At 35.7% G+C, this 27,711-nt stretch overlaps 1 protein-coding gene across 3 annotated transcripts in view; it reads right to left on the reverse strand.

Annotated features, from left to right (window-relative positions):
* CADM2 (cell adhesion molecule 2) overlaps positions 1-27,711 on the reverse strand; it is a 640,564-nt gene that overhangs the window by 87,559 nt on the left and 525,294 nt on the right. For all 3 annotated transcript variants that reach the window (XM_072327210.1, XM_072327211.1, XM_072327209.1), the window contains 2 exons: positions 26,742-26,912; positions 4,755-4,845 (listed from right to left, as the gene is read on the reverse strand). In XM_072327210.1, coding sequence (XP_072183311.1) covers positions 4,755-4,845; positions 26,742-26,912 — 262 coding nt within the window. The remainder of the gene's footprint in view (positions 1-4,754; positions 4,846-26,741; positions 26,913-27,711) is intronic.

Raw genomic sequence — 27,711 nt, forward strand, 5'->3', positions numbered from 1 at the left:
TTTGAACTTTTCAGAAAACACTCTAGTTTTGATACTGGATTCTGCAGGCAGTAAACTTAGCCAGAGTTGCAAGCAGAAGTAAGAGATATCTTTTCAAAGCCACTGTGTGAGGAGGTCTCACTATCTCACCATTCCCATTCTGACACTGTGAGCAGTAATTTTATCCACACCATGTGGGACTGGTGTAATGAAACATGTCACATCAGAGCCTCCAGGGGCAAACTCAAGGAGTGATGGATCTTGTGGGAAGCCCCCAGCACCTCTGAGGCATCTGACCTCTGCTTGAAGCTGCCTCATCCACAACACATATTCCAGAGGGAACTGTGGCAGAACATATAACAATCTGTGTGACACTTCAGTAATCCCTCTCACAGTCTGCCTCTGCAAAACCACTGCAGAACAGGCAAGAAACCTAGCCCACTCTTTTTATTGGTATCTCAACTCTACTATAATATCATAATCATGTAATAATTATATAATACATATAACAGTAATAATAGCTCCTGTCTCCAAAATAATTCTCCTAATATTAATAAGCACTGGACCTTGATCAGAAGCAAGGTTGATTTCATCCTCACAGTGATGAACAGACAGGGAAGTCAGCAGTTACGGAAATTGTAACTCTCCTCTTTGGTGCTCTTATGTTGCTTTAGTGGATCATTCAAAATGGCTGCCCCATCTTTCATCTTCATCTATACCCTCTCTCACACAGCCTCCTACTCTTCTCTCCATTAGGTCACACTCAGAAGTCCTGTTCCACCAATGCTTTATCCGCTTAAAGACCAGAAATGCAAGATGACACAAATCTATTCTTAACAACCAGAAAACTCAGAGTTTGGGATAATTCCACACATTTAAGTGTCTGAGGCTTCCAAAACCATGGCCATCCACTGGTCAGGACAAATTTTCATAATGCCTCAGGAGGACCTTACTTCTCACAACTTCTTGTTTCCCAACTCTCTGATGAATTTCTGGGGGATGTTCTGGAAGGGCAGCTGGTTTCCCAGAGATGTCACTTTAAACAAAATAAATGAGGTAGGGCTTTATTTATTTATTTGTTTGTTTGTTTATTTATTTATTTATGAGGAATGTGTAGCTTTGAGTAAGAGGGTACCTCTGATAGAATCAATGCAAAGAAAGACATGGGAACAAGTGGGATGTGGCAAGTACTCTCCAGCTTTAGCCTCATTCTGCCATTCTTTTTTAGGAAAGGAGTGCTCTGGAGCAGCCATCAGTATTGTGAATGTCACCACAGCCACAACCCTACTTCATTCTTTTGCCATTTTCATCTCTTACATCATACTTATGAAAACTGAATTCTTATGAGAACTGTAACTATAGTAAGCATTCATTTACTAGCATTAGTCACTGCCACCTACAAGAAATGGGAGAGCTGTCAGAAGACAGTTGATAGAAGTTCACTCATGATGTATAAAATGTCGATGATGTATCAAATCCGGTTTTGAGCTCTCCACGAAGTCCACCGTTCATCACTAAGCTTCTGACAGACATATTTGGACTCTATGGACCTCTCCAATTTCTTGCCAGAAGGTAAGAAGGAAGGCTGGGAGCATGACACTACTGTTTCTCATGCTAAGCAACTGGAAACTGCTCTCATGAGAATGCTTATTTATTACTGCTCTGTTCAGCGAAAGACTGATCTAATGAAGCAGTACAGAATAGCTGATGTTGGCAGTTCTTGTGGTATGAACAATTTCAACTGCATTTATGAGAACAAAATATTTGTGCCCCAAAGGCTACCAGACAGAGGTGCCCTGCCATGATAGTTCTGTGGTGTAGTTTTTGTTTGGCTCACCTCTCAAAATCACATAATATTTTCAGATAAATCACTTATGGTTGGAACTAAGTTTTCGTTTAAATAAATAAAAAATAATAATAATTAAAAAAAAACAAACAACTGTAAGCATCTCAATAGAAGTCCCATTCTAATCATTGTTTTTTTTTTTACTAGTATCTCCAAATGGTAAAATACAATAAATATCTATAATATTGATATATTAATAAAAAACACTGTATGTCAGGGTAAGACATAAAAGTTTCATAGGCTTTTTACTTCCCACAGAAATTACTAAGAAGAACTGGTGTCTTGAAGAAAACCAAATAGCCAAATCATCTTTAAGTCTAGTATTTTTAGCATTTGAAAGAAGATTCAATAAAGACTAGGAAAAAGTGGTTTTAAGTCATAGTTACAGAACAGTATGCATCTAAAAAGGTAAAAGAGATATATGATTTGATATATAGACGTATCTACATTTAGACACCTATCTTTGGCAACTTAAAATACGGAGACACCTAGGTTGCTCTGAAACTAATGCCACCTATTTATTTCCATGCAAACTAGAACAAAGAACACAATAACACTATTGATAGCTACAGTCATCACCATTAGCTATGAACTTTTGCCAGAGGTGAACAAGAGCCTGCACAATGTGATCTTAAAAATCTGCACTGCTGAAAGTAACCCACTGTTGCAGTTGCCACTGTTGAAATTCACCACCCACAGCCTCACCGTGCTCACATCCAGTGTTTGGTCTCCAGAAACATTCAGCAAGTGTCAACGAATATCTCTGGTTGTCATCTTTTCCTCATGGAGGTATTCAATGACACACCTTTGCTCCATATGCACTTCCATGTCAGATGCCATTTTGTCACACTGCCCCTCTGCTGCCATCTGACACATGGCAACAACATGGAATGAAATATTGTCAGGAAGGTTCAATCAGTACTGTCATGCCACCAACATCTGCCTCTGATGTTGTGAGACAACTTAATGAAACAGGAGGCGTTACTTTCAGAGCAGCCCTCATAGTCATCTGAGATGTCAAAATTCCATGCAGTCACTGAATAGTTAAGAGCAGTGCAGATGTAAATATCTATGATACAAATGCTTAATGACAGTTGAGATCATTTCTATGCCCTAAAATTCTGAGAAGCGTCATGCCTCTTCAAATACTCGTAAGTATGTGAAAGTGCAGGAGCAGAACACTTAGTTGTTAGTGTTTCCAACAGCCCTCACGAACTCCATACATCTGTCCAACCATCCAGATATCTATCTCACAAAACTAAAAAGTTCAAAAGGAAGAAATAGAAGAACCAAACTTTCTTAGGGTATTAAGACTCCAAACATGAAGGGCCAAACCGGCCCTCCCTTGAAACAAGCAACGGTTAATTAAAATTTTGTGATGACTGCCATATTTCTAAGTTTTTATCCCTATGGTGAATGTTAAATGAACAGTGAAAATCAAGCACCTGGGGCTAGAAGCCATGAAGTCAATGTGTCAAATGGAGATCTCTGTATCTAGTTGTCACCTGTTATGTTATGTGTTAAATATGGAGATGAGGAAAATCGTAAAAACTATTTAGCCACTTCTGTACTTAGAGCAATTAGTGCTGATCTTTTGCCTAGAATTAAACACTTGTACATCTTCTGCTGAACTTGAAATTAATAGAGACAGGGACTCTGCACCCCTTGATACCTAAGGGAATTCTCAAGGGTAAATTTATTATCCTTCAAATATATTCTAAAGGCAATATGTGGTTGCACCTGAATTTTGTGATATACATACACAGGTATCTCAAAAGCATATAGTAATTCAGAAGTACATAGGTACACAGAAGACCAGTTCCATTGAACACCATTAAGATTCATATGAAGGAACACTACCATCCTAGTCAAAAGTAGGGTAGAAGCACGATCTAGCTGCTGTGCCGATCAGCTCAGGAGGAGTTACTTAAAAACAATACAGTCATGTAATACGTAAAAGTACTTGGATTATTTAGATGATCCCTAACTAAATGAAGAGGTTTTCAAAAGAGAAAATTTGAGCTAAAATGCTTGATATAATCTAAAGATGACTTTGGTTTCCTATGTCAATCAATTCCATCAAATTATTAAATTGCTAAAAGGAGAAATTCTGCCTTATGCTACATGGATTTTGATATGCAATTTTCACCTTTTTCCAAAAATAGGATTGCATTATTAATTTAAAGACTGCTTTAAAGTTGTATGTTACCCTTCTATCTAACACTACATATTGATCTTTCAAGGAAGAGATTCATATTCAAGAAATTTAATTCTGAGCAAATTGATTATCTACGTTTCTTCATGGGTAAATATATAACAGCTTACTTGATATGTCTTTTTTAAGAATGAGGTTGATTTAAATAGAAGGTTTTGTGCAAAAGTCAATCTCTGCAGATCTGTACTTAAAAATAGTGGGAGCAAAGATGCTGGTTTCCAAGTAAAACAATTGATATTCTCAAAGCTACATCTTTTAAAATTCCAACAGAAACCAGTAGCCAACTTGCACATATCATTACACTTCAAATTTCCTTGTAAATGACAGTGAAAGTACCCAGAAAGTTAAATAGAATTTCTCTTAGGTTGGTTGATGTGGGAAGATTTTCATGAGACATTTTCTCTCTTATCATCAGTTCAATGATGTAAACAGTGGCTGATTAAAGCCTTCACTCCATTCAGGTTGATATACCTGACTGAAAAAAAATATATATATCTCACAGCTGGAATTCTTCCTGAAAACTAAAATAGATGACAAAGTAAAAGACTGATGTTCTATAGACACTTAATGAAGACAGGCTTCAAGGGGTTTTCTATGGCAGAGACTGCACTACACCCCAGGATGAGACAGAAAGAGCATATTTCTGAAGCTGAAGATTGCAATCACAGCAGAATAAAGAAAATAACAAAACATATTACTTGTTAAATCACTTACACTGGTTTTCCTTTGGATTCACAAGTCAAAATTATAGATTGTCCTTCTTCAGGCCATGAATTGGAAGAAATGATTTTAACTAAAGGTGTATCTAGGAAGAAAAGAAAACAGACATCTTGTTGATATACACGAGAAAAAAGATTTATTATCTAAGAGTACATTATTCTCTGCTAACAAAAGACTACATCCTAGATTTAATTTAGACTTGTATATGCTTTCATTTGAACCCTTATGCAAATTTCATTATCCTCAAAAAGGCAACAAAATTGACAAACCGGAAAAAAAACTGTAAATTTTTATATTCCAAAGAAACACAGATAGAAAGCTTGTGTTTATTCCAAGGAAATCACTATTTTTTTCTTTCCACATTCAGTGAAAATGCTCCCAAGGAGTATTCCAAAGTCTAATATCTAACAGTGAAATAAAAAGTACTGACAATGAATAGCAATTAGTCTGCGCAATTGTTTCTTTTTCTATTTATAGGTAGATATGATGGAATGATCCTATTAATGCTATGAAACAAAAAAAACCAAAAACATTTATTAAGAACAGTTTTACTTTTGCAGAAGCTTGAAACCATAATAAGAAAGCTACAGTGGACTTGCAGGTAAAATACCTTGTTACGGGCATTTTATGGGATATTATTTCTGAAATGCAATAATGTCGTCCCTAAAGCAGAACATTTATTTTTTTTTTCCATTTGACAATTTTTAAATTATTATTATTATTATTATTATTATTATTATTATTATTAAAGAATGTTTCAAACATCAATGAAAAGTTCTATACAAAAATTTGCAATCTGCCCCAAAATCTTATAAGTATTATTTTCATGTAATGGAATTAATTTATACTTGTGACTTCAAAACAATACACAATAAAAAAACTGTGAATTAAGCATGAATAAAATATTTGTAGCAGATCTTTAACTTGTAAAACAGTTTGTCACCCAGTTTGCAAGGATACACCCTCACAAAGAAAATATATAATATGAATTAAAGGGGACCTATTTTAAGTAGAAACGAGGCTATATAGAAAGAAATTTACATACAAATATATATATATATATATTTTTCCTTAGGAAAAGGAAAAAAGAGATCAAAGTCATAGTAAGGAAAACTTTCATACTCAACAGGAAAATATAACCCCTTGTTTCCTGTATGGTTTCCTAATAGAATAGACATGTTTTCATCTACGCTAAAAAAAAAAAAACAAACAAAAAAACAAAACACATTTACCCTGAAAATCTAGGGTTATTCAACCTTTATTTCATCTGATTTGCAATTCCTATTGTTTTAGTAGTGAGGCAGCAGGGACAACACAGATATCCTGTTATCAAGACAATATGAAAAAGCAAGACCAAATGACACTACAAAATCAAACAAAATGTGATCTGCTGTTAGGGTATTATTTCTTATTGTGATGCTAACAGTCCTATTAAATACTAAATGGTATAAATAATTTAAAAAGGCAAAAAAAAAATTCTAGCTTTGGTTTTTATTTTTGACATATCACAATGTATCACTGTGGTACAAGACAAGAAAAGGGGCTTAGTGCATACTTGTCATAATTCCACTGAAGGCACTGACAGCATCATTTAGATTTCAGCTGCTCTTACCTCACACCAGAAGGAAAATTTTTTCAGAAGTTTGGATTTTTTTTATGAACTCTGGAATCCGTTTTGCAGGTGACTAATCCTGTGCAGGTCACACAGGCATTTGCTTCACTTTTGTACATGCTTATGGCACTGACCTCAAGCGCCTAAACAAATCAGGGCATCAAGTTTTAGTGGTGTTGTAGGAGATGAATATATTACCCTCTTGACTATGCACTGGACAAGAGAACAAATTATTATCAGATAGCAATATGTGAAGACATTAACTGATGGACAGCTAATGCAATGAGATCAAGAGGTTTCCAGAAAAACTTGAAAGGGAACTAAACTTTTATGGAAGTAATTGTGATTGCTGCAAGTGAAGACATAAATTAATGGCTCAACTAGTTAGCATTACTGGCTTATGTTGAAAAGATGATCGACATTTCACACATTACTGTAAATGACCCAAACAGAAAGGGAATTTCAAACAATTAAACTTATATTTGTGTGGATCAGTGCTGTGCTGTTTTCCCTAACTCAAAGTTCCCATTCCTGACTTATTCAGTGCTCCAGATACTGCTCTGTTCTTCATGCACCTGTAAAGAAAGCTTACTAAAAGAACAGAACAGGTTTAATGTTCCTAACACACTGTAAGATAACATGGGAAATAATAATCCTTCGTGCTTTCCCTGCTTATTAACTGATTAATTGATTAACATTCGCTGATTGTTTCTTCAAGACAGGAAACACAGCAATTAATTCAATACATAGCTGTTAGGAAAACTTACAAGTCACAATTTCTGTATTATATTAGCAGTCCTCTAAAAATAAAAAATAAATAAAAAATAAAAAATAAATTCTATTCTATTTTCATAGAATCATAGAATGGCCTGAGTTGGAAAGAACCTCAAAGATCACCCAGTTTAAACCACCGTGCTGTGTGCAGGGTCGCCAACCACCAGACCAGACTGCCCAGAGCCACATCCAGTCTATTTTGAGTGCTTCATTCTGAGCATTAGTCTTCCCACTTGTATTTTTATGTTTTCATTGATTTCTCTTCAGAATTAAAGCTCGCACTTACACGGAGGAAACTTTTAAGACCAAGTCTTCCCCATTACATCAGTATTTAAAATCAATAGTAAACCTTTAGAATAATTGCATCAAAACTAACCTAAAAATGCTACTTTAACAAATAAAAAGATTGCCTGCCAATATGAGGTATTTCCAGAACATAAAATGCTCTGTTATAAAATATTTCCTCCTGTTAGGACCACTTGTTTTAGAAACATTTGATATCTGGATGTATTTTATCAATTTTATCACCAGGCTTTAACCTTCCACACCCATAATTATTAATCATAGCAAAATGAATATTACCTAACATTCAGGAAACACTTTTACCACCAGGAAACAATGTACAAAGAAACAAACAAACAAAAAACAGTAGGAAAGAAAAACTGTAATACAATGTAAGATGAAGGCTTATTTTCAGATATGCTTGACAGTTTTTATATTTGTAGATATGCTTAAAAAAAATAAAAAATCTCCTTTTGCACATAAAATGAACAACTGAAGGAGGTTCAAGGGTTTTTCTGTGGGTGAGATCTTCCACTGCTTCTTCAATAAGTCAGTAGAAGCATCTCAATTTACATCATTAAAACTTTAGAGAAATTTAATAATTTGCATCTTTAGTTTTTAGGATTTGGCTCAGTAAGTTATTGTAATTAAAATACTGTAGACTGGTATTTAAAGCAGAATTCTAGGAGTTATGACTAAAACTTCTTCACAATACCCAAAACAAACATTTTATATGAGTGTAGATCATAAAGCAAGCCTTCAGAGTAAAACACACTCTTCCAATCCTCAGTGACTCATTTATTCACATGTAACTCCAATAGTGTGAAAGCTGTCTGGCCTCTAATCTTGATTTTGAATAATGAGGTACTTATGAGCTGCAATTGATTGCTAGCACCAGTCTGAACTGAGACTCAAACATGTCTTTAGACATATGGCAAGATATCATCTACCTCCTATGCACCAAGAATCTGCCCTTTTGATAGAAATAAAAGTATAACACTGATTATAGATAAAACTAAGAGATGTAATTTTCAGATACAGCCTTTCTCCTTTCAGACCAAAGGCAAGAGTTTCACTGAGTGATTCTTTTCTTTCCAGGACCTGAGCATATCTAATTGCACAAACCCAGAGAAGCCATTTCAAAACTTTGAGAAGACTTATCTATTTTTCAATCAAGCAATATCATTCTTATTCACTCACATACAAAATCAGTGAATGCATGTGGAAAACTGATTTCAGTTATTCAGGTAATTAATGTTATCTGATATATGAAGAAATTAAATGCTTTACCATGTTATTTTTGTTTTCCTCTTTGCAGCAGTTAATAGAAAGTTTAAAATCTTACAGAACTGCTTTAATGATTGATTTAATCTTATTGAGTTTTTTTTCAAAATAAAGCTGGTTCTTATCACTCACCATAAATTTGCAGTTAATCAGATTTCCAATGCTTAAGAGGTTTGTTTGGTTTTATTTTTTGTTCAAAATGCACTTGATATTTTTGCATCACTTTTAGTAAGAAAAGAAAAATTTATTCGCTAAAGCGGTTATAAAGTTGCAAGAAGGTTTAAATATCTTCACAGAAATTATTTCATATAAATTTTTCCATATATGATCACAATGAAGACATTCAAATATTCCTGTCTGATAAGTTAAAGCATATGTGTAAGTAACAATCACAGAGAAAATGCAAAAACTGAACGCATAAAGGAAAGTAAATTTGTTTAAGATCATAAAGCAGGTCAACAAGTGAATGGGAAAATGAATCCTTAATAGCTCCTTTTTGCTCCCAAGATCATTAGAAATAATTTGGCCTCGTTTTGCCATGCAACTTTGGAAGTCCTTGGTTCCTTCTATCTTTAACAAGATTCTGTGGATAATTTTCTTCGTGAAACTCCCAGTTACTGTGTGAGTAACTAAAATGATGCATGATCTCTATTCCTCCTTAGGCACTAATTAGTAAAAGGTGTGTGGAAATAACCAGATTTCAGAAGAAAAATAATTTCATAAAAGGGCAATGTGATAATAATATGGTAACTAAGCTATGACATCAAGTAGTCTCTCCCTACTGCAACAATCTTCAGTTGATGAAATTACAATCTCAGAAAAAAGCATTTCTTTTCTTGCATGTTACACTGTGCGGAATACATAGATTTTGATAAGGCTTTTAACAAATTACTATTGGAAGGTAAATTCAGGAGTAGAAATTGTAGTGATCTCCTCCTGGTCAACAGAATTAAAATAATGCTAGAAATACACTGACCCAAAAATGTATGCATCACAGTTTTTACTAGAGAGCACTGAGATATGTATGTTTTATTGTAATACAAACAATACTTTCCACGACAGCTCACTACACATTTTGATAGGAGGCAAATCCTAGTGCTTAAAGCTTAGCTTTCCCAGAGCTTCCACTGAGAGGAGGATTAACTGAAAATGTCTTAGTGGTTTTCCACAGAAACAGAGAAATATTGTGTATATCCAACTCAAGGCTCCTGATTCTCTGCTAAATTACAACTTTTAATATATATTTTTTTCTTTTTATAAGTGCAATAACTTAAGAATAAATTTAAGTCCAGTGCCCCCAGAAATCTTTCACGTGTCTAACATTTCAGGAAGTAGCACAGAAAAAGAGTATTTCCTTCTTTTTACTTAGACAGACAGTATTACTGTTCCCTGAAGTACAGCCCTGTACATTCACATTCTTCATCTTCGAGGACTGCTAGACCCCTGAGTCTTAGAAATCCACTTCTATACAGCATCACTTCCAGGTAATTTAATTTTTTTTAGGAAATGTTTACTAGTCCACTAAGAATAGTTCTTTAGGTGAGTTCTTAGAGCCCATGTAGTGACTTATGAAAAACAAGATCCTTTACTCCACAGAGTATTAAATGTTTGCACTAAGTAAAGCAGATCCAGCAGAATACTTATTTGATAGTAATTAATTGACTAGAACATTAATCCCTTCAGAATTTGGATAGTGTTTGCTCTGAATCAAAGGGCACACTGACTTCTGCATTGATTTCCCATGCAATAGCAGGAGTCCACCAGGTATTGAAATCTTTCTCTTCCACTCTAGTTTTGAACTGAGATTTCTCTTTCAATATGAAAATGCCTTTTTTCATACCTATGCCCTAGTTTGGACAAATTATGAATTTCTGACACGTTACAAAAGAAAATTCTTAACTTGTTCCTCTTCACAAGTTACAGTTCCACAAGTAGTTCAGTGCAGTGCCATTACCCCTATTAATAATCTGTGCCAATATAACAATGAATATGCCATTAATTTAACTTTACAAAAAAAAAAAAAAAAAAAAAAAAAGTTCTGAAGTTATATTAGGATGCTCCCAAAAAGGAAAAAAAATCATAGAACTTTAAATTTCCTTACACATTTCCTGGGATGCTTAACTGAAAGTGTTGTCAATGCTTAGCATCAAGTGTCTCTGGTAAATTCATTCTCAGGCTTTAAGTAACAACATTTTACTGAAATTTATTCAAAGGTCTTTCAGCTAGTGTCATGGAATGTGCTTTTTTACCTATCAAAGATATAGATATTTTCAGCTAGGGCATTTATATTTGTATGTTATTATTTCAAGTGAAGTATAGTGCACTTTCAAGTACTTAGGTGTTTGAATCTGTCTATTGATGAGGGATGTTACAGTTTGGGTAATACGGTCATGTTGGACTTGATGATCTTTAAGGTCTTTTCCAACCTGAGCAATTCTATTGAAAGAAATTTGTAACTCCTATTTTAAGAAGTATAATGGTGTAACAGAAAATTCTGGATGAATAAAATTTTAATGCCAATCTCCAGTAATATTGTCCATTAATGGTTCTGCATGTCATATAGCAATTTTGTAAAATGTCTGGATCTTCTCTTTCTGTCTGCCATCTTCTTATTGTGATGATAGCAATTCAATAATCAGTAAAGGCTACTTGTTGCTCAAGTAACAATCAGTACCTGAAAGTTGGCTCATTTTGTTCTATAGAAAAGGGTGAGAATATCAAGAAGAAATCACATTTCTCCTGTTTTCCACTGTTGTCCCTTAAGAAGAGAACGTATTTTATTCTGGCCTTTAGGAAATTGAAAGACCTGGCACAGAAAAATTGCCACATTTTGTGACAGTAACATATAAGGTTCAGTACATATAAGGTGCAGAGGAAAGATTAATAATCTGAATTATTTTAGTTTACGATTCTTTGGGGGTTTAAAAAGAAAAATCCATCAGTGAGATTTCTTCCTCTATGTATGTTATACATCAGTGTGATATACACTGTCTAAATTTTTCTTAAAAAAATATGGGGGATTTTGTGTTTATTTTTCACACTGTTCAAACTTGGAAGAGTGGCTGATACCAAAGGAGCCAGACATAATTAAAATGGTAGGAAGAATGAGGAAAGGGAGGCACAGTAGTTCAAACACTATTTGCCAATAAAAATGCACACCTCCACACAATATAATACTACAACAAACATTAATAAGCTTCCAAAGTGATTCCCTCCTATCTGATTACTTTCCATGCAAGCAAATTATCAGGTGCCTATTTCAAAAACAGGGCAAATGCAATCCTTTTCCTCTTCATGTTCTAAATAATTGAAAACAGCCCATTAACATCATTTGACCTTAGGCTTCCACTGGTATACTTTGATTCTGATACGTGTTTTCTTTGAAGGTGATTCTCTCTCTGTAGTTTATGCTGTTATGAACATCTATTCATCTGCACTAAGAATCTGAGTTTATTGTAATGAAATCTGTGATCCTTGTTGGACTTACTGTTTGTGTGCAAATTCTGTTAGAAGTAATAGGAAAGACACTGGTACAGAGAGGGAAGAATAAATCAGTTGGGTTTGTCAGAGAAAGTGAGGTGCTCATAATACATCCGGATGTGCCACAAGTGCTATTCAAATCCTTCCTTCCAAAACATTGATACTGCCTTACTATTTAAGCTCTTACAATGCCTATCTGTTTTAAATTGCTATTATTTTTTTTATGAGAACCAATTTTATCCAACAGACAGAGATCTAAAAAGCCCTAAAACTGCTACTAACAAAAAAAAAGCTTTGTTTAACAATGTAATTCAGCAGTTGATCCATTAGTATGAAATATGCTGTTGTATTCATATGAGAAAAGAGCTATGCTTGTGTAACAGAGCTGTGCTTCCCACTGTGATCAGTGAGCTTACCATGAATGCTGGATTTTGCTTTCATGGACCCTAAGCAACACAAGGAATCTGTCTTATTAACTACTCTCCAGTTCAGAAAATATTCACTTAAGCTCCAGGCAGTCTGCAGTAAAAAACACAGTGTGACAGGGCCCTACCTATGCCATAACATCCATGTCATGGATGGCAGATCATTTGATAGAGGCACTGGAAGGAGGTTTTTCATCTCCTCTAGAGAAATTTTGTTGTGATTTCTAAGAAAAACAGGAGGATTCTAACCTGCTGAACAAATGGGTGGTTCTTCTTTGCCATATATGAAATTCTGTATTAGTTGGCAAGGCTCTCTGCACTTTTCTCATCTTGCCCTAACCCACTGCAATATTTTTAACAAGAGTCTCAAACAGCAACACATCCTGCCCAGCTGCATAGGCTGGCTTCTCACTGAGGGCTATTGTATAAAGCTGTCTGCATAGCCAGCAACTGCCACTTTCCAGGAAAACTTACACATTTTCCCTTGTTACCAAAAGGGATTAAAATGTATTAACCCCTCCACCTTCCTGCACTTGCCCATAGGATGTTCCCAGACCATTCAAACAATCATATAACCATGTGAATTGGTATCTTCTGCATTGGTCTGTAATACTAAGTTTTACTCACCAATTTTTATTTACCCTGCTGTTCATTTACTTTTTTTGCACACTGAATAAAGGGCTAACTTGTTATATTGTTAAAACTGTAAAACTAGTTGAGCATGAACAATGGGAAAGATATGGGGTAACTCAACCGTAACCTAAGGAGACTGCTGTTTGGTCTAAGGAGCCATATCCTAGAAACTGAACCAGAATCTGGAATACTTCCTCAAACTACACTGGGGTCAAAAGTACACTGCAAGGATGACGTACTGCCTTTACCTCCACAACCACAGGGACAACCACCAGGAGACACCACATGCGTAGAAGCATTACTTAGGGCTGTAATTCAGGGCATAGAATGGGCATGGAATATTGTAATGAGTTCCCAGAATTAATTGTAATAACCACTGATCGTCTCAGAAATACTATGAATATGCATGTGTTTCTTCTATAAATAAAGATGTTTACCTGCTTCTGGTGTGCAGGCTAGGAAGGGGCTACCCCCCCTACAGCCAGTGTACACAGCACTGAGTAAAAACATACCTGCTTTATATTTTGAGGTTACAGAGTGTGATTCTGCAAGTCAACACTAATCACCATTTCCTTTGTGCCAGAGTCCAAATTAGTGTGATGCATTCATTACAACATACTTTTGTCCCTACAGGTTTAACTAAATTATGAGCTACCAACAGCATGTCTTTACTTTAGTGTTATTTAATGACCACAAGCCATTTAAATACTGGATAACTTCAATTTCTCTGATATTTTAGTGTGTCTGTGAAAAACAACAGTTCTGTGGTGCTATCATCTTTAAAAATGCTATAAAATCTAACAGCACTATAATAAAAGATCATTGCTATCTGATAATAAATGATTGCCAGATGATAAGACTTTCAAAGTATTTCTGTGAGAGACTAATTCATTTCTTTTATACCTCATTTGTCTTCTTCTTTTTTCCAAAGAGCATGCTTGTGAAATATCACAGCCTTCTTCATGTTTTTCTGTAGTGCTTTCTCTATTAGTTCCTTGGATCCTTTCTATCATTCCCAGATGCAAAGATAAAATAAGCACATACCTCTGAGGATGATGATGATTCTTTGATTTAACTAATTAATTAGCACTGGAGTAAGTTTAAGGTATCCTTTTTTAAGAAAATGTGAGATAATCATTTTCATACACAGATGGCAATTACAAAACTTTTTAAAAATTCTGCATTTCTACACAATTTTTATTCCCATTTCTAAAAACCCTAAGCAATTAGGCTTAGAAAGAGAAAAGTTTAAAGTAATTTTCAAGGACAAACCACTCTAGTATGTACAAAAATAAACATCAAATTGGCTATCCCAAATGAGATCTGAAGGAAGGGAGAGGAGTATTCTAATCAGCTCTGTGAAAGCGTTCACCATTTTTAATAGCTTTTACACTTAGCAGCTGCTTGCATCCTACAGCTGTGAATCAGCAGTCCTTCAAATTGGGCTTCTCTTGTAAATGACAAGTAGCATGGCTTCTGCTTGTGCCCTGTTGCTTTGTAATAGGTACTTGCACGACAAGACTGAATTGATAAACTTTGCTAAATTATACTGGGAGATAAAGTAACTTCGATGTTCTGCTTCAAAATATGACAAATGACTCATTGCTTAAAGAGATGAGGGAAAAAGTATTTTATGTCTGACATTATTTTATTGGCAGTATTTGTGGGGGAGACGATCTAGATCAAATAACTACATCAGGGTATTTCAGTAAATGTGTTCAACAACACTGTAAAATTAAGCTTTATGATATTTTTAAAAATACTCCTATAAAAGCTACTCTACAGTCGAGCAGGAGCAGAACCACCATATGGTCTCTTTGTTAGCTGGGACTGTTTGATGACTACTCTATCATCCTTTCTCTTGTCTCTTTCAATTTAGTTTAAACGATGCTTGTTGAAGAAAAAAGGAGTAACAGTTTGCACCCGGAGACTATAAAAGCACTCTCTTGGATGCAGAACAACAGGCCAAATGCCAGTGTGGGGGGAAAAAGGCTTGATCAGTAAAATATTGCTTCCTGACACTTGTAATTCATGAGTGCCTAAACTCAAGCACCAACCTGGCAGGAAACCCTTTAAGCTACTAATTCTGTGAACACTGATTATCTGATACTTTGTTTAAAATATTCATAGTACCTGTTTCAGCATCTCAGCTGTCAAACAATCAGGTACACTACCAAAACTCCACAGTTTCTATCTGTATCATTTAAAACCTTTTACTTCCTCTTGTAATTCAGTGTGTTCACTAATCATTCTTATATGCTTTATGGTTGGTCTTGAAGAGAGAGATAAATGTGGCTATAATATTAGCTATACTGGGAGACACTGCTGAATTAAGTAGTACAAAGAGTGGCACTGTCACCAAGTTCTAGATGCATGCCAGTTCATGAAGATAATCAGCACCAGTAGCACTACCTGTGTTATCTCCCCATAATGCAAAAAAAGGGTCACTGTTTTTACAGTAATCCCTTAAATCCCACACACACGTGAACAATACAGGAGAAATAAGTCTTTGGTAAATCCGTTCCATTTTGTTCAGTGAACTCTAATGATGAAGCTTAGTTTTACAGCATTTATCTTTTCTAATTATTTCTGTCATACCACTTCCTAAGACCAAAAAATCCCCATTTTGCTTACCTTTTCAGATGTGTACCTCTGTTCCACTTAACATCCTCCCTGCCTTTCTTTGTGCTCCTTCCAATTTAATCATATTTATCTTTTTTTTTCTTTCTTTCTTTCTTTCCTTCTTTCTTTCTTTCTTTCTTTCTTTCTTTCTTTCTTTCTTTCTTTCTTTCTTTCTTTCTTTCTTTCTTTCTTTCTTTCTTTCTTTCTTTCTTTCTTTCTTTCTTTCTTTCTTTCTTTCTTTCTTTCTTTCTTTCTTTCTTTCTTTCTTTCTTTCTTTCTAATTTTTGCCATGTCACTTAGAAGTAGAAAACTCCAGAGAAAAAAAAAAAAACAACAACCATCCTTCTGCCTATATGACGCAAGCCTGAGTCACTGCATGACCTTTCCATGCAAATTTGCCTTCTGCATCCTCGGTTTCTTTTGCTTAAGGCTTTCAGCTTTCTGTTGTGTCTGGGTTAAGTTATCTCGAATATTGCTGGAGAACTGCAGCACATGTGAAGCTACTGAAGAATTAAGTAAGAACTCTGGATGCTCAGCATACTTCAAGCCTTTCTCTGTGATCCATACCAGACAGAAGGCACTATTGAAGTTTAATCTATAAAAAAATCACTGGGGCATGAGAATCTGACTTGTTTCTTGTAAATACATATCTTGCTTTTCAGAAGGGTAAGCTTCTCTCCCTTAGGAGGTCCTACTAACAATTTCTATACATATTATCCTTCAAACTGTTTCACCTGCTTGCTAGTCAATAATTTTGGAAATAAACAGTCCCTTAAACTGTTCTATTGGGAATGACTCCTTTGTCCTTCAGTAACTAGGTTCATGGATTACAGCGACCAGAGTTGTAATGTGGAGTTTGAGCTATAGAGATTCTGTAATTTTTAGTTCCCTTCCAAGATGAACCTATGAAAGACAACTAAGACTAGGCTGGAAAAAAAAAAAAAAAAAAAAAAAAAAAGATATTTTAGACCTGCTTTTGAAGCAGTACAGGGTTTAATGGATCTTAGTCAAGTAATTGAAAAATTCTTTTCAGACACTGAATTGTAGTCATTCAGTCACTCAGTTGTTATTATCCTGTTAGGGCTACACAAGATAAAGCAGTTGTAACAAATATATTTAAGAACTCACCTTCTAGCAGGCAAATAATTTAGTTTTTAACTGTTTCACAGTGAACTGGATTAGGAGCTTCAATAATCTGGCAGTTGGTTTAGGGAATACTGCTACTGGGCTGTAGGTTATTATGTCAGGAAACTACCTCCGCACAAAGAGAGAAAGGTTCCTCATTACAGGAAATCATCAAGACTGGTCTTTTTTTTTAACCATGACACTATTTTTCTGATATTTTCACCGAACTGAACTAACTTTATTTTATTTAATTACTTATTTTTTTAAATGGCCATCTAAGAATATTCTCCAGTGGCTTGTCTGACTCAGTGTGGACATTACTACTGACAACAGCTTGTGGTCAGACATGACCAAATTACACAACCTCAAAAGCCTTCAGTGTGCCCTATACGGTTCTGTCCCTTCCAGAGAGAGACAGCAGTTATAGCCTTTCAGTGGTCACTAATGTCACCACTTTGACCCAAGCTACCATCTCCACATGCAAATCACTGTGCTCTTCATATATCTTTTTGTAAATGGTTCAGAGATGATCCTACTGTACTCCATTTTCCAGAGTAGACATAATCTCTGTCTTCTCAGTTCTTTCCCACAGATTGTCCCTCTCATATGCCTAAATGATTACTTTTCTGAAAAGCAACTGTATTTAAACTTAATTTCTTGAGCATCCTACTTTTTAACATTATTAAGCATTTCCTTCCAAAATTCCTTTGTAGCCTTCTTCAGCCCTCCTTTAAACACACATCCAAAAAGTAACTGCCCACAACATATTAAGTTTCTATTCAGAACATACAAGTGACTCATTGGATTTTCCTATTACAGATTTTAGAGAGAAATAAATTCTATTAGATTACATTCCACTTGTAAACCATATTTGAACATAGGCCTCCAGATGGGAAAGGTCAGGATTGTACATTAACCCTTTGAACTAGATATCCCCTTTGAAAGATTAAAGTTTGGCAGTAAATGGACCCACAAGTTTTTGAATTACTTTGCATTTAAATAATGGATTTCTTATTTTCATCCATCATTAACCTAATTGATCTCATTTAAAAATGCAAATTGTGGCACTGAACTTTCATGTTCACTGATATTATTCTTTACTGTTTACTGTAACTATCCTTTATGTTTCATTTGTTTCAAGCACTCATTAATACAAAAAGCTCAAACAAGATAATTTTGCTTATTAACACAGTGTTGACATAATTATTGAGCTAAATAATTAAATGGAATAACTTATTATTTACTTTTCATTTAAGATGAAGACGTATACATGTAGTGACAGCTATATTTTTTAATTTGCATTGTTATGATTACTATTTTTAAAGCTGCCTCTTACATGGGAAATACTGAAATTTCTGTTGTTTAAGGGAGAAAGAATGAAAAGCTGGTCATTGAAGTATAGAAATAACATCAAGCTATATTGTCCATACTAACATCTAAATTGTCATTTAGGCAGAAAAATAACAGTTTGGGTAAAACATCTGAAGAGCATCTCAAGACAGGTGTCTTGTACAAAGACTAAATTTGACTCAGAAGAACAGGACGTCAACTGTAAGATCTCAAAGTTCTCAAGGTAACAAAAATCTAGAAGAACATCTTGACTGAACGTGGAAAACAAGAACACCACTTGAAAAGCTGGCCTCTAAAGTACTGGAGTATCTTTTGTGAGAGACTGTCCTTTTCTGTCAAAAAGATGGATCAGACTCAGGTAGCCATGCAAGAAAAGCCATGCCTCTCTGTGCTTCCAAAGGATATTAAAAAAAGAACACACAACCTAAATTTGTTTTGTTCCTAGAGTTGTGTCTACGAATCCTGAAAAAAGAAGCACTGAAACCATGAAAAAAGCAAATCTGTTTCTTCAATGGGAAATTGTCTCAGCCTCACTACAATAAGTGAAATAGTCATACTGGAGAATGTCCTGCTGCATCACGTAATTCTTGACAGGCTTAAGCTTGAGATATCGACTACTTTCTACAAGTTCCACAGGTCTCAGTACTATCACAGTTTCCAAACATTCTAACTTCTGTAAGACAAAATGGTTATAGTAAGAAAGCAAATCATGCTAACTTGTAACAGCAAACTGCAAAACCCAAACGTGCAAATCTCAAGGTAGTTCCTTCTTCTATGGTCCTGGAGAATCATGCCCTCAGAAAATCCAAGTCTTTTTGCTGCCTGAGAAGTTACAAAGAACTGTGTGCTTTACTTAATTAGCTAAAGTCAGGCAAACATTTGTTCTGATAGCAAAGTCAAATTGCTATTCTATTCTATCAAGCATTCCAGCTGTCTTCACCCCTCTCTCAACATCAATTTGTACTTACTTGATATGGCTTAATATTTTGGGGGCATGTTATTATAAAAAGACAGCAAACCCATGGTTAAGAAAGTTACCCTGAAAGGCCCCCCAAAATATTTTAAAATGTAACTAGCTTATTAAAATTAAATACTAAGTTTGAAGGAAGTCTCTTTTTTTTTTTTTTTTTTTTTTTTTTTTTTTTTTTAACTATATATGGGACTATTGTCACGTGGAACTGTATTTTAGGCATACTCCATAGACAGATGGTCTGACAGTCTGTGTATGGCCATCTTCTTACGTTTAAAAACAAAACAAAACAAAACAAAAACACTATATTATATATGGTACTGCACAGGTTGTTCTGAAATGAATGCCTCCTATTCATTTCCATGCAAACTATATTGGATACAAAGGACAAAATTCTCAGCTACAAAATGCTATTTTTCATCATAGCTACCACCACGAGCTACTCATTTTTACTGGTGATGAACAAGAGCCTGCAGGATGCAGTTGTGAAAATCTGCACCAGCAGAGGTGACCCACTGTTTCTGTCACCATTGCTGAAACACAGTACCTACAGCCTCACTGTGCTCACATCCACTCTTTGATCTCCAGAAACATTCAGCAAGCATCAATGAACGTCAGTGGGTACCATTTTTTCCATGTGGAGGAATTCAGTGGCACAACTTTGCTCCATACGCACTTCCATGTCAGAAGCCATTCTGCCAAAAGGCAACAGCATGTAATGGGATATTGGTTGGAAGGTTCATCCTCTACTACCATACCACCACTGTCTGCCTCTGATGTCATGAGTCTAAATAGTAAAGTAGGATTCTTTCAGAGCAGCCCTTGTATATTATCATCTATTACAAGATATAATTCATATCTTTGCACATAACACCTTTCCTTCTGAACACGTAACTATAGAAATGGTGTTCCAAAAAAAACCCTAGAAACCAGTGAAGTGAAAATAATGGACTGAAATCTTAGTGGCATCAGGTAATCTAGGTCTGATAAAAGCACTCTGCCTTACACCTGCAGAAATTCTAACACCATCCTGTTGTCAGAGAAACCTCCATTTGTTAATACGCTACAAATCACAGTAATACACTGTTGTTGAACACACACACACCATTTTCTACATGGCTGCACAAGTGAAATGCTAATTTGCTTATCTGTAGTCTCCTGCATTTTAAGTGCTTTGTTTATTTAATAAAAGATCAATAAGTGTATTTCCCAGACAATAGTCAACCATCTCTTGGAATCGTTGCCAAATTTTCAAGTCAAGTTCAGATGCTCATTGCAAAAGAGTCTAATAAAAACCCACCAAATAAACAGCCTATCACAAAAACACTGTTGGAATAGCCAGTAGAAGCAAGCTAGCTGATGGCTATAGACTTGTCAGACTGACAATTCACTGCACATCTGTGTCTGCCAATACAGAATTTACTCAAAATTGCCTCTCTAGACACTTCTTTACATAACACATATTTAGCTTATTAGTGCTGTCATTTGGGAGTGTGGTCAGCTTTTGAACAGAATTTCCCTGTGTCCGTTAGCACAGATCACATCACAGCTGCCATTTTAGAATCACGATGATTAGGTTTGAAGTTCAAATGATTTGATTTCACTTTAAAGCTTCAGAAGCAGCCTCTGGGGCAGGCTTACACAATTAATTTTTTCTGAGGTCTGCTGGGTAATTTATTGTAGTCAGAGAATTTTTATGAAGGTAAGGTAATTACCACCGGGTAATTTTATGGCACTCTGTTCAGTATGAAGCAACATGTTGGCTGCCTTCTGTTTGGATAAAACCTGGAGGAAAATGAAGATGCTGCCTCTGAGAGTCATTGCTTGTCTGACACATAGAAGAAGGATGAATGGTGTTCACTCACTTCCCAGATCTGGATCAGAAGTTGCATTTGCCCTCAAAGTGTCTTTTCAGGGTGTGCATGAGGACCTTGAGTATACAATCCTGTGAATATTGCTGTGCAAATCTTTCAAAGCTGAAGTAGTGCACCTGTGTTTCCTTAACACAGGAGCGAAGAACACATTCTTATTTTAGTTTAAATGCAGAAGTAAACAATGAAACAAAACATTCCTCTGGGATTTGTATTTATCACTTACAAGAAGCAGTTCCTAATAATCAGTGGCAGCTAGGCTGACAAGCAAACTTCAGAGCAAAGCCGCGGGGGATACAAGTCTATTTTGGGTTTACTATTGACAGTAAGGGTCAGAGGAAAAATAAACTCAGCAAGCAGTGTCATGCTACCACAAACCTCTGCTGGCCAAGCAGAAACTAAATTATGGCTGAACCTTTCAGCACAAGAGAAACAATTGGGCTATTGAGCTGCCCTGCAGTGCAGAGAGCATGACACAGAGATGGACAGGATTAAGCACAAGTGAGACATAAATTACTGATAAATAAAGCTTAAATGGTTGGAGGAGGTAATTATTTCACAGTCTGGAGAGGGGTACAGCATGCTTACCCAAATAGCATGGATATTATTATAATACCTAAAGTCTGCCAAATTAATTTGGAAAGCCCTGTGAAAACAAGAACTGATCACAGTCTCCGTCAAGATATCCTTATTCTTTTGCTCAATGTATAAGCGATATACTTCAGTTCTGGACTTCACCATATTAAAAAAAAGGAAGGAAAAAAAATAAAATAAAAAAAAAGGTAGCAGGACCCAGATTTTTTTTTTTATTATTATTATGTATATGTGCACAGTATATATATGGTGCATAATGTGATATGTATGTATGTGTATATTGAAAAATAACAACACTTTTTTCTTAAAATTTTAGTTCTTGGCCTAATTTCATTTACTTATTTCATAATACTATTGGTGAAAGTTGAAAGTGTACTTATATCACTGCTTATGGTACTACTGGCTTTAATATTAACCTTACTACCTTACTTCCTATTAAAGTTGATGATAAAAGCAGTTGTGTGAATTCATAAGCATCTCTATCTACATCTCTGCAGACTCATTACAAAGATCTGTCTCATACGGTCTCGTCACCCAGGACAGATTTAATACTATTCTATCATTCACTAGATACAAATAAAAAGCTGTCATTCCAAATGTTATGTTGCTTTCCTGTTTCTTACCTATTGTCCACTGGATGCAAACACAATCCTGCAATTACTATTATCCTTTTGTTTTTCTTAGCTTTGCTTTTTGTATTTTGATGAAGCCATGCGTGCTTTGTCCATTGTCAGCAGATTTTATCTATCTGTTTTTTACTTTCAGGTATAATCACTGATGGCAGGAAACAACGAAATTAGCCAAACAATTTATTATTGCCCCTTTTTTCTTACCTGTGATGATGCCCTGGTAAGGAGTATCGATGTACCACAGACATAATTCCTCAGATTTTAGGAAACAAATGTAGTTCTATTGGATGTGTTCTTTCTCTGCCAAACTGATGTCTAGCTGTGCTATTCTGTTTCACTTGTTTAAGATACTTGCTTGTCATTCTACTCCCAAGCTCTCTGCTCATTTGAAATACCCCTGGGACATTTGGAACAAGTGCCCTATGGAGCAATATCACACTACTTGTTTGCAATTTTAGGTGAGATGATTTTCAGAACTACAGGATGTCAAATTAACAGATTCTTATGACTTTTCTCTTGGGGTCCTTTAATTCATCTATTTTGTCAGCACTATTTTTGAACCGTTGTCAGCTGGCATTGAGGATGTATTGGACCAGCCCATAATGAGTTCTGTGAGCATCACTCTCATTAATACAAATACAATGTCTCTTCTATGTTTGTAGGCCTATGAATTGATGGGTAAAAGTCAGCAGCTTCCAGTGACTGTGGTAAAACCAGATATGATTGTGAGCAATATCAGGCAGATAAGCAGGAGAATAAAATTAAGGAGCCCGATTTCAGCGCTGTGTATTCCTTTCAGAGTCTTTGTGATTGCTGTAGTAAATCATCCTCTGCACTTTTTCCTTCAAGGTTCTCTGCTGAGCAATATCATTAATTCCCTGGATCTCATTCTCTTTTCCTAAATTTTTTTTTTTTTAAATTTATCTCAAGTAAGACTGTTGGATATGTTGACTGTGGAGTTGTATGTGGTAAGGAAGAGGACAATAGACTGTTTGCAATAAGAAAATATTGCTTTTAAGATTGCACATGGTCTTTCCACCATCTCTTATAAACCTGAGCTTATTTTGGCATACTTCTCACTTATTTTTGACATTTAACGACACTTTATACTAGTGCTGGAGAGTATAAAATTGGTTGGTGGAAAATTAATGAAGCAAGGAGAAAGGATTGAGAACAGTTACTTGTGTCTTGTGGCTTCTGGTAAATTGGCAGTCTGAGGGGGCAGCACAGCAAATAAAGCACATCAGTGGCAGTAAACACTCTGTCCAGATTGTCCTTGTTGCAGAACTTCAGAGAATGTGCAGAAAACGAAGAAGGGTCTAGTTCAGAAAATGAAACAATAGGCAAATTGCTGTTGTTTAGCAAGGTAGTGTTTTGTTGCCTGGGGAGCAATTGGATAAGTGACACATCCAGAAATTTAGGTTAGATGTTAGGGGTAAATTCTTTTCTGGCACAGCTATCCAGAGAAGGTGTGGATGCCCCATCCCTGGAAGCACTCAAGGCTGGGTTGGATGGAGCCCTGGGTTGGTGGAGGGTAAAGAATTTCCCTCTAACATCTAACCAAGTCTCTCTCATTTTAGTTTAAAATCAGTCCCCCTTGCCTTATCACTATTGGACTTTATAAAAAAAAGTCTCCCTCTCTTTTATAGGCCCCATTTAAATACCCCACAGCCTTCTCTTCTCCAGGCTGAAAAAGCCCCATTCTGTCAGCCTTTCTTCATAGAAGTGCTTCAGACCTCTCATCATCATTGTGCTCCTGTAGTACCAACGTCTTGAAAAGGACATTGGAGGAAGAGAAAGCAAGTGAAGGCATGGGTCATACCAGAGGATGACAGTGACGGGATTTGGAATTCACAGAAATAGATGTTAAGGATTCATCTCCCTAGTACAGATGCTATCCGAACATTTTAGGGGAGGCAGGTGTTTAATAGTCATTGGTAAAGAAAGGCTTTGATCTCCATCAGGAAAATGATGCATAGGATGCATCAGAAAACAGTTATTTTCAGTACATATTACATATGGATACTAATCCACATCTGCCTCATTTCAGATGTTATGCAGATGGCATTTTTAGCAATGCTGTCAGCTTCTATGCATAGAGTACTTTTTCAACCACCACATTTCACATGTTTTAGATACTTACAGAACTATCTTCCTATTCAGAAAGAAGTTACACAGGCCAGTAATCCTTGACATCGTGTTTTGGAAACTAGCTGCAGATACTGGCAAAGTGTCTGCTTCGTGGATAAACTCGTTTATAACAAGTTTCTTTGCATACATTTACCCTAGAAACAGATCTGTTAAAGGTCTCTACCCTTCACTTGATCTGGTAATATTTTGCAGATGTCTCTTTCTCTAGATGGAAAACAAATACTAGTGTTCTGCAGAACAGCATACATCACAATATAGAGAAGAATGGTGATTATAGTGCAAGAGAATATGAAAATATCACCTGGTGGTGAAAGAAATGTTCTCCTGTGTCCCTCATAGTTTATAAAAGTGAAGAAAGTGACTTAAAGGACATGACTTCAGACTATGACACACAGACACGTAGGCAGGTTTATTCAACTTTGAATATGTCTAAACTTTGAGCTTTTCTAGAGATACAGGCTGGTTTAGCCATAGGGATCCGTGTACTAGTTTAAGGACCAATATTAGTTTAGCAAAATGAATCAGTGAGTGCTAGTTCTAAAACTTTCTGGTTTAGCTTTGTTTGTTGTGTGAGCAGCCTTGTTTTTCTCAATGATCCTGATTCATAAAAGCACTGAAGACACAATATCTTTGCATCCACCAGGTGCAAGGACTTTTTTCTTGGATTTCACACATATTGTTTTGAGTTAGAGTGCACAACAAGCAATGGAAATATGCCAAATTAGGGAAAAACAGCTAAGGGTCAGCCAAAAGGCACTGTGATGAAGTTGTTGATGAAAAAATGAGGTGGATGTAGGTGGTCTAAGACCACCAGTTTCACTACCATGCATGCCCAGAGGGACATTAGCATATATTAATGAGTTATTGGAAAAGAATGAATATGTATGCAAATGTTTGCATAGAATCATAAAATCGCTCAGGTTCAAAAATACCTTAAAGATCACCGAGTCCAACCACAACCTAACCATACTACCATTACTCTAACAACCCTATGCTAAATCGTGTCCCTGAGCACCACATCCAAATGGTTTTCAAACATGTCCAGGGATGGTGACTCAACCACCTCCCTGAGGAGCCTATTTCAGCACTTAAGAACCCTTTCTGTAAAGAAGTTTTTCCTGATATCCAACCAAAACCTACGATGTTGCAGCTAGAGGCCATTTCTCCTCGTCCTGTCACCAGTGAGAAGAGACCAACCCCACTTTCGTTGTAAGCATCTTTCAGATACTGGAAGAAAGCAATAACGTCTCCCCTCAGCCTCCTTTTCCTCAGACTAAACAGGCCTAGTTCCTTCAGTCTTTCCTCATAGTGCATATTCTGCAAGCCCTTCACCAACCTTGCTGACCTTCTTTGGACCTGCTCCAGCACCTCCATGTCCTTTCTGTATTGAGGTGCCCAAATCTGAACACAGTACTCAAGGTGAGGCCGAGTACAGGGGCAGGATTATTTCCCGAGTCCTGCTCAACATACCATTCCTGATACAAGCCAGGATGCCACTGGCCTTCTTGGCCACCTGGACACTGCTGGTTCATATGTACGTCTTAACTGCTTAGATATAGAACTTCAACTCTGAGAGAGTGCATTTGATTTGTCAACTCACCGAGTATGCACCATGAGAAATAAAGGAATGCTGCTTTCTAACACCACACTGGGGATAGAGTTTTCTTCCTGGATTTTAGATGACTCTACTTAATATCCTCTATAGATAAGATAGATAAGATAGATAAGCCCAAATAAGTTTCTAAAGTGTTCTTTCTCCTATACTTTTGTTTTTCACTGAATTAAAAAGTTTCTCTAGCACAATCCAAGGTTACTGAATACACGTTGCCTCTTCATACCCTTGTAACAAGTTCTGAAATGAAGTTCATGAAAAGTTGTGAACTGCTATAGTCTTATATTAAAGATTACTTTTACATTACTACAATGACAAATGAGGAAGAAAAATGCACTTCCTCTTTTCTATTTTTAGAGCAAACCAGGTACATAACTCAATAACTTTTTCAGAGTTATTTCTGAAATAAAATAATAATAATAAAAAAGGGTTGGCTAAAAGTAAAGTATTACCAATACTTACCGTTCTCAGAAAATTTTTTAAATTTCCTACAGATATACTCTGAACCAAAAAAAAAAAAAAAAAAAAAAAAAAAAAAGCAAAGCAAATATGATGTATGTTACTTACAGTGTATTTCTAGAACCTGCATTGCTATTTGAGGTGTAGAGTTTAGGGACTCATGATCTACTCTGCAGCTTACAACTGCACCATCATCATTGCGGTCTGCAAGGAAATCCATTGTGCTGCTGACTGTGAATGTTTTACGATTTGCATCTTCTTCTTTTAAATATTTAACATCTGAAAGAAAAAAAATAAACATTTTTGTTTTCAATATTTTCAGAAAAAAAAATCATCCAACATTAAACAGCAAAATTTAACTATAAAACCTCCATTTTTAAAATAATACCTTTCATGTATTTGTTGACCTCTTTAAAACATAAGTAATTAGGCTGTAGCTATTCTACTCTTTTCTCCTGTTGCCCGAGCAGAAGATACACACTGAAGATGAAAATTCAATATCAGTTACTTGATACTGCACTCAGAGGGCAATTGCTTTCATCATTCTTTCATGTTTAGGTCCAAATCTGATATAAACGATCTCCACAGTCCTACCCTCACTTCCCTAACATATTCACAGTGTCACTAAATGTGTCACTAAATTCAGTGCTTTTTATCATTACTCATTGGCTTACTGTTTCACAGCAGAGCCCATTAAAAATCTGTGCCAGTTTTCAACCCAGATACTACTGTGTTGGAAGGCTACAACCATGATTAAGAAGAATTCATTTCAGCTCAAGTTTAAGTTTTAAACTCGGTAACTTTCACTGTAGGACATACAAGTTACATTAGAACTGGAGAGCCAAAATAAGCATTTATTTTTAAAAGTTATTATGTATTAACTGCAATATGAGATCTTCTTACACACATATTAGAAATTACTTGGATCTCAACTATTTATAGTAGTTACTGGCTTGTTTATTTCAGCAAAATCATAAGCTTGTTATATTGATTTGTTACAAGGAAAGATTTCAAATATATATACATAAATACATAAATATATATATATGAAATTACACTGAGATTGCATACGTCCTCT

The sequence above is a fragment of the Excalfactoria chinensis genome, chromosome 1, assembly GCF_039878825.1.
Source record: "Excalfactoria chinensis isolate bCotChi1 chromosome 1, bCotChi1.hap2, whole genome shotgun sequence".
Lineage (NCBI taxonomy): Eukaryota > Metazoa > Chordata > Aves > Galliformes > Phasianidae > Excalfactoria > Excalfactoria chinensis.